A 7,909-nucleotide genomic window follows, 5' to 3' on the forward strand; every position below is an offset into this window, starting at 1 on the left:
GTTATTTCTTTCTCATGAAGTCAGAGTAGTTCTCTCTACCTTTCTCCCTACTCTGAGATATGGTGAAATGAAGAGATAATATGAATGTATCAATATTAAATTGTAAAATAAATTGTGATGATTTTTTAACTCCGAACTTAATTTACTTTTCGATCTGGCCAATTGCTAAAATGTGTTGTGAAACATATGATCCGAGAAATGGAGTATGAGTTATACAATAGAGTGAGGATCACATTTGATTTCATTTCATGAAATTAAGTATAAATAATAGAGAAATATACATTGTTGGGTGTAAAATTGAAGATTTTAGGATCACAGATTAAAATTTCAATTCTGTCATAGTATTTAAAAGCAAAAGCGAGAGTTAGCCTTCAGGTAAAGGGAAGTGGGAGCTAGTATCCTCCTAGCCTAGCCACGGATTTAAGGACTAAACATGGGATTAGCCAATGATTTTCTATAACACTGTATCATGGTAGAGAATTAAAATTGTTCTTATTTGGCACAATACATATTAAACCATTTGTCTCATCTCATTTTACCAAAATCTCATTATAGTGGGAAAGATGTTTTTTCATATAAGAAATCTTCATCACATAAACATAATTAAATAGTTTAGTAGTTACTGTTTAAACTTTACATTGCAATTTGCTCATAGTTAAATAATTTAGCTTTGATAACATTTTGATAATATCTCAACATTCAAAATTAGTGACAGTAATTTCGTTTTACTTTCTGTGAATTTCCTAGTAAATTTATCATCTCAAATTTAAACTTTCCTCGTAGGATCGATATTCGGGACTTAAATAGAAAGTTCTTTATTACTTTATAACGATGACTATACTTGCGTAGAATCCCAACATTAATTGCTTAAATTTCTTAATTATATTTAGAGCATCAAGTTATTGGCACCGTCGCATAGTGAAGTCAACTTTATATATTTTGCACAACTATACCATAAAAAAATTTGGGATCATTTGAGTAATTGGTTTCAAGGTTTGAGACAAGTGTAAGAGCGGGTAATAAATTTTTATCTAAAACGACAAATCACACGAGACAAGGAGAAGAAGGGATTCTTCAAGCTTAATGCGGAGAGGCATTCTATTCCGGTAAACCAATGAATAGAAGGAGATAAAGATGGAAGTTTCTCTCATGTCATAACCCCCTCGTTGCTTCCTCGCAGGCTCTAACATGCTTGAATTAAACGACAAGCAAACTGAGAAGAGTTTGAAGTTTTTGTGGCTTATGGGAGCAAGCAGGACGACAAGAATAGAGATGCAGCTTCGTTTCCATCTGGGGACAGAAGTTTGGAAGGTCTCTGTACGTCGTAATCCCATCATTGCTTTCTTCATTAGCCTTAGTCGTGATTGTGTTGCAAAGCTCGCGATCACAAAAAAGGAAGGGAGGTTTGGGATTCTATTTTGCAAACATTGGCGAAGGAGGCGAGATTTCGAGTTGGAGGAAGAAAACCAACCTGGTCTTCAGTTCCTGTGGCTAGGGCTGACAAGTTGTGCGACATAGAAAGAAGGTACATGCAACAGGCTCGGATCAAAGAGTGGGGAAATTTGGAATTTCGACAGTTTTTTTATGTAAAGATCCCCTCATTGCCTTCTCAAGTTGCTCTATGGCAACTGTATTGAAAAAGATGAGCACGAGAAGAAGGCAGGCAGGTGCACAAAAAAATTGGAAGTTTTGAAAATCTTCGCATGTCGTAATCTTGTTATTGCCTTTCCAACGAGCAATTGCCGCAACTGCATCATGATAGAAATGATGCATAAGGAGAGAAAGACGAGTGTTTTAGAGGTCTTTGTATCTTGCGATCTGGTTTCTGCTTTCCCCGTTAACTCTAGTTGTGATTGTATCGTGACAAGATGCAAACAAAGAAGCAAGGATTATGTTGTGCACGTTGGTGCGTCGACAAAGCTGGGAGAGATAGAGGATGGGAATTTTGAAGGTTTTTATATGTGCAGCCCCGTCTTTGGTTTCCTTGTTGGCTCTAATTGCGACTGAATCATGAGCATTTCGATCAAAAGGGGCATGGAGCTTATGGGAGAGAACTAGTTTTCTTTCTACGAAGAATGTATAGAGTTGACCCAAATACGGTATGAAATTAGATAGATTATTCCTACATCTAACCACTTTAATATCTCCTCCTTCACCACTTCATTCATAACAGGATTTACCTTCTCTCGAGATCAGCTTTAGGTTGGTGATTTTCTTACATCAAAATTCTATACATACAAAGTCAAGGGCTTACACCATTTATATTAGTTATTGTCCACCCAAAAACTTTCCTAAAATTCCTCAGTACTTTCATTAAATTTGTCTTTGATATATATGGTAATTCATAGGAAATAATAATGGGCAAAGTTGAAAATTCTCCCAAACATGCATATTTTAGGTGTCTAAGGTGAATTTTGTTCTATTTCTGTTGCTTCAACAATGGAAGGTACTAAAGGTTTAGCAGTAGTTGAGATGTCTAAGACTTTAAACTCATCCCTAATCACTCTAAGGATTGCATTTAATAGTAGAGTAGATCCTTCTTTGGGTTTTAACTATATTACTCAATCAATCCATGCTCTACTGGATCAACCTCAAAAGTATCCATAAATTAGTTATTAATTAACTCATTCACCAAGCCTAGCCTATAACATCAATCATCACTAGTCGTGGGATATTTAATTGATTTCAAAACATTAGATGTCACCTCTTGATCTTTAACTCTAATAGTCAATTCCCCATTTTACCTATTAATCGTCACTGTGGCTAAAAAAGGTGCAACCTCATTATAGATGAAGGCAATTGTGTGAATGTGACATCTATAATATGGTGGATAAATTAAGCCTCGCTACATAAAAGAATTCCCAAACATATTCTCTTTTGTGATTAAGGAAAAAAGATAAGATCATAGATGATAGGAGATGTATTGTGGAATTTTTTTGTGGGAGACAAACTGCAAGATCATGTTTGGTGTGATGTCGTGCCTATGGATGCATATCACATTATTTTGCGTCGATTGTGACAATATGATAGGGTTACACTTCATGATGAGTGCAAAAACATCTACTCATTTATCGAGAACGGGAAGCATATTGCACTTTTGCCGTTGAAAGAGTTTGTCGTGATGGGAAATCAAACAGAGGCAAAAACTTTAGTGGTTTATGCCACATTCCCACAGATAAAGAGAAACACGAGTGCAACTAACTTTGGTGATTCTAGAAGACAGTTCATGAAAGAGATGATATATGAGGCAATGTGCCCCTCACTAAAGGAGTTACAAGATTTTCTTACCTTTAGTTTACCCTCTAGGTTGTCACTATTGAGAGCATTCCAACATATCATCACTTCAAACAAAAATGACTACTTCTTGAGCGATTTCCAAAAGATCTATGGAGTAAGCTGGGTGCTAAATTTTAGTTTAGTTCAGTAATGCCCCCATCGACAGATGGTTACACAAGAGAAGTGAAACGTAGCTTTAGATATCTCATTAGACGCTTTGTGGATAAAAAAAATCTGATAGTGGAAACCAGCTCTTTCCATAGAAGAAGAAGCTTCTCCCAGCCCAAGAGAATGATATAGAGCATCTGCTTTGCGGAACTCTTCAATTCCACAGACCGAGGACCGCAGAACGCAGGATCGTGAGATAAGCCGCAATTCGGCTATAGTTCAACCAACAAAGAAACTCAAAATTTCCTCTTTTTAGCATATTTCTTTCCTTTTTGATTTTTTTCTATTCATTTATTTATTATTTTTTTATTTCCTATTTCTCTATTTCAAATTAGGTTATTTTCTACTAGGAAACAATTTGTGTTATTGTTTTCAGGAGTAAGACTTTACTCTGTTTGAGTATTATGGAGAATGTATTGTCTTAATTTCTTCTTTAGAAATGTTGTATTCTTTTGCAAGTGGTGTTTGTATCTTCCTCGAGAACAAGTGTTGAACCTCCAAGCTGCCTACACCATGCCATTCTTGTCGTTAGTCTCACAGGAACAGTCGTCGAACAACGTAAATCTATTGTTCAATAGCAGATCTCATTGTTTATCCTCCTCCAAGCCCTTGCATACTATCATTTATTTGTTATTATACAACCTCCTCTCCTCTAAATCCACTCCCAAAACATCTTTTAGGAGCCCTAGAACGATATGACAAATTTACCTCCAAATGATCAAAATGACATTAATGCTACTTCTCATAAAATAATTGATGCGTAGCATTAAATTTAAAATGAAAAGTGGTAAAACATACATACGACTTATTTCTCTATTCCCACCCTTGCAAAATTGACATAACCAAATAAAAGAAAAAGAGAATACCGAGGAAATAACAAAATAAAATTTCAACATTTGTATGAAAACATAAAAAATATTCTAGTCATGGAATGCTTGCAGAGATGACTATCTTCTTATCCACACTAATGTCTTTGGATTCTACAATAAGTATCATTAACTTGACAGTATTCTGCTGCATCAAAGAGTGTGCATCAAAATGAACTTAAAGGAACAACTTTTTTTTCTATAATAAAGTTTCTTCCTTACAGTATCATATTTCAATAGATAACCTTTGTGATGTGAACTACTCGGGAAGGTGGTGGGTAATACCACAAAAACAAGGCTAATTCAGTTAAAAAATGTTCTTCGATTCCATTAACCCACTTTCTAACCAAGAAATTCATGATTGACCAGCATGAACCCTTTACCATAAAAGGTTAATGCAAGCCAATCACGTGATCCATATTAAAATAAACAATCATTGATCATGAGCTTAACATCCATAGGCTTAAGAGCTTGAACCGTTTTATTCCATGAACATTGAAATAAATCCATGCCCAAAATTGTTTAATTTGACCAATTATCTCACTGTTTGTAAACTCAAGATATGACTGAAGTATAAAAAGGTCACAAAATGTTAGATTTATTGGGTGAGGTACCTTGTAGCTCTGCCAATAACCAAACCAGTAGCCAAATCTTTGAGAATCCAATCACGCCTATTGCCAACTCTTCTTACTCCTTGGAACCAAGTTTCAATCTCAACAACATCACCCCTAAAACAAGGTATACATAACAGCTTCAAAACATAGAACAAAGAACAAGTAAGTCAAGTTTGATAAAACCCAACTGCGTACCATTTAGGATACTCGTATATTTCAATGTGCAAACGAGAAGTGACCCATATAAGACGAAGTTCTCTCATGATGGTGGTTGTGGCAAAACCATCGGTAGAAAACCCAACACTCCGTAAATGATTGCAACCAACTTCCTATATTGATTTTGTGAAAACATAAAAACAACTTTGATCAGAAAAGAAAATTAAAATTCTCCTCTGTAAAGACCATAAAATGACTAGCAGAGAATATATATATATATATATATATATATATATATATATATATGGGTTGCTTTGTTGTTCTATCAATAGAAACCATTATGTTAGGAAATACAAAACCCTAAATCTAAGCGCAGGAGCAATGAATTTATATAGCTCGGCTCAAGTAAGTAAAGCAGAACCAACCTCTCTTTTGAGGGTAAGAAAATAAAAAGTTAATTTTTGTCCTTACTTTTGGAAATATTAATTTATTGAGGTGGCAAAATAAAATAGAGAATCCTATAATATTAAAAGAAATTACATTTTAAAGAAGGCAAGAAAAATAATCTTAAGGGTGTGAAATTGCTTGCATTGAATTGTAAGTGGACCCACCCCTGTAAGTAATCATAGCCTCAAATAGATCAAATAACCCATTAAACTTCAAAAAAAAAAATGCATGAGAAATTACACATCATATAAAATTAGATAGAGACAAGGATAACACATTGTGTAGTTAAAAGAAAATTTCTTTCTTGAAGAAGAAGTGCCCTGAAGGCTTCGTCTTTTCATTCTTCGATGACACCCCTCTTCTCTTTTCCAATTCTTCCCATCTCTTTATTACTTTTCCTTGTGAATGTTGTTCAAATGAAGAATATGTGAGTTTATATAGTGAAATCTTTGCTTTCTAAGATTAATTATCAACCACCATTAAATATTTTTGTAGCCCCCACTCTACACTTTATGATAGCTTCAATTTAGGACTTTTTGGTATCCACTAATTAGAATGTTGTGATGGCCCTTAACATTTAAAAACTATAATTAAATATTATCTAAAATAATTATAAAAATAAATAGATTATATTCTCCCATTTGAAGTCAAAATTTTCAATTTACAAGCTTAATAATTATGAATAAAATAATTGTAAAACTTTGTGCCACCTTAATCTATTGGAAGCTAACTGACCAAACTTTGTAATTATCATGTTGCTCTTTTAATTTGATTTTTCCCTAGCATACAATGCCCATCAATACTTTGGAAGTTCTACCTTATAGAAAATGTTCACAACAACTCCCATATTTTTATATTTTATGTCATATTCTTAAATCATTTTCGTTCCATGACAGGTTGCCACCTGCCACAATATTTGTTAAAAACAATAGATCAACATGCAACAATGTAGAGTCCCCTAACTCTGTTTGATTTAAGCCAATTAATAGGCTCTTCAAGACCTTATGAGTGTCAAATGTCAATATTACCACAGAATTTGTATGTTGTGATAATAATATTGCTTAAAAATATTAAATTCTTCTTTAAATTTGATACATAACTTACTCTAGCAAACTATATGGTTATACCATCATGCACTTTTAATTTCACAATATTAGAACCTCTAGGGTGTCTTTGAGATAGCCTCTACACACATTTACTTTTAAACTATAATATATATATAAATATATATTTTCAAAATTTTTATGATGGGAACTAGTATTCATAATCAGATCCACTAGTTGTCCGATTTTCTAGATTTTAGAAAAATCTAACACAACCACAATAATGAAAAATATATATACTACTATTCACACAATTAGATTGTTTGGGATGGCAATAACAGTGAATAAACGAACTGTAAAATCATTGTGGTAAAAGCATTCCTTTTAACAATTATTGTAGCATTATAGGCATTTTCCTTTCAAAAACAAGTTGGATGACAGCTGACTTTTTTAGTCCACAATGGTGAAAAGCTCTTTCTCACCAAGTAAAATTTAAGAAAAATAGCAACAAAGTTGTAGCAAAGAAGAAGGCAGCAACATGTAAATTAAACTGTAAAAAACAATCACAATCCCACATTGATTTTGCATGCAGCTGCTACCATCCCAAATGGACCCTGCCTCATATGTTTAGTTAATCCAAATTTTAAGGAGTTAAGCCATGGATAACAACAATAAAGGATAACAGGATTAGACAAATCGAAGTTAAAAATTTAAAATTTAAAATTTAAAATTTAAATAATACAAAATGCAAAAAAAACATAAATGCAATAAAAAAAAAAAAAAAAAAAAAAAGAGCCACCAAACCAATTCCAAGGCCACAAACTTGAACTTCAGACAGAAGGAGAGTGGAGGAAATCCAACTCTATCTCCGGTAAAATATGCAATGATGAAAAGCGAAACATGCAGCAAAAGTGAAGCTAAAAAGTAAAATTAAAAAAGAACCAACTTCATCCAAATCAGAAACGAGTTCACCAAATTAGAAAATTCAATGCATCCTGGAAATGAAAGCATGAAGCAACGGAACCCAAAACCAATTCAGAGATCCAGACTCGTTGAAAAAAACTACACAGAAAAGGAGCATTGGAGGGGACCTGGAGGAGATTGGCGATGGTTTTAACGGTTGCCCTCTTATTAATCCCCACCTCATAGGAACGAACAATGAAGCTCTGTTTGAACGAAAACCCATCCTCTTCAAGCCTCCCCAGCCTCAACCGCTCTGCAAAACCCTTTCCACCGCCCTGCTCAGTCACCCGCGCCGGTAAGCCGACTGCCACAGGACCCACCCGGCAGGAGCGTAAGGCCGCTAGGGGAGACTCCGCCCGCCGAATTGGTGCGGCCA

General features: G+C 34.4%; 1 protein-coding gene across 1 annotated transcript; it reads right to left on the reverse strand.

The window, feature by feature from the left end:
• Nucleotides 1-4,809: 4,809 nt before the first annotated feature.
• Nucleotides 4,810-7,907, reverse strand: LOC110030391 (oleoyl-acyl carrier protein thioesterase 2, chloroplastic-like; the record flags this gene model as incomplete). The annotated part of the gene is made up of 3 exons (XM_020733083.1): nucleotides 4,810-5,038; nucleotides 5,120-5,253; nucleotides 7,662-7,907. Coding segments are annotated over 3 exons (510 nt in total), but the record flags the coding sequence as incomplete, so codon positions are not given.
• Between the last annotated feature and the right edge of the window lie 2 nt (nucleotides 7,908-7,909).

Source organism: Phalaenopsis equestris, unplaced genomic scaffold, assembly GCF_001263595.1.
Source record: "Phalaenopsis equestris unplaced genomic scaffold, ASM126359v1 Scaffold000002, whole genome shotgun sequence".
Taxonomy (NCBI): Eukaryota; Viridiplantae; Streptophyta; class Magnoliopsida; order Asparagales; family Orchidaceae; genus Phalaenopsis; species Phalaenopsis equestris.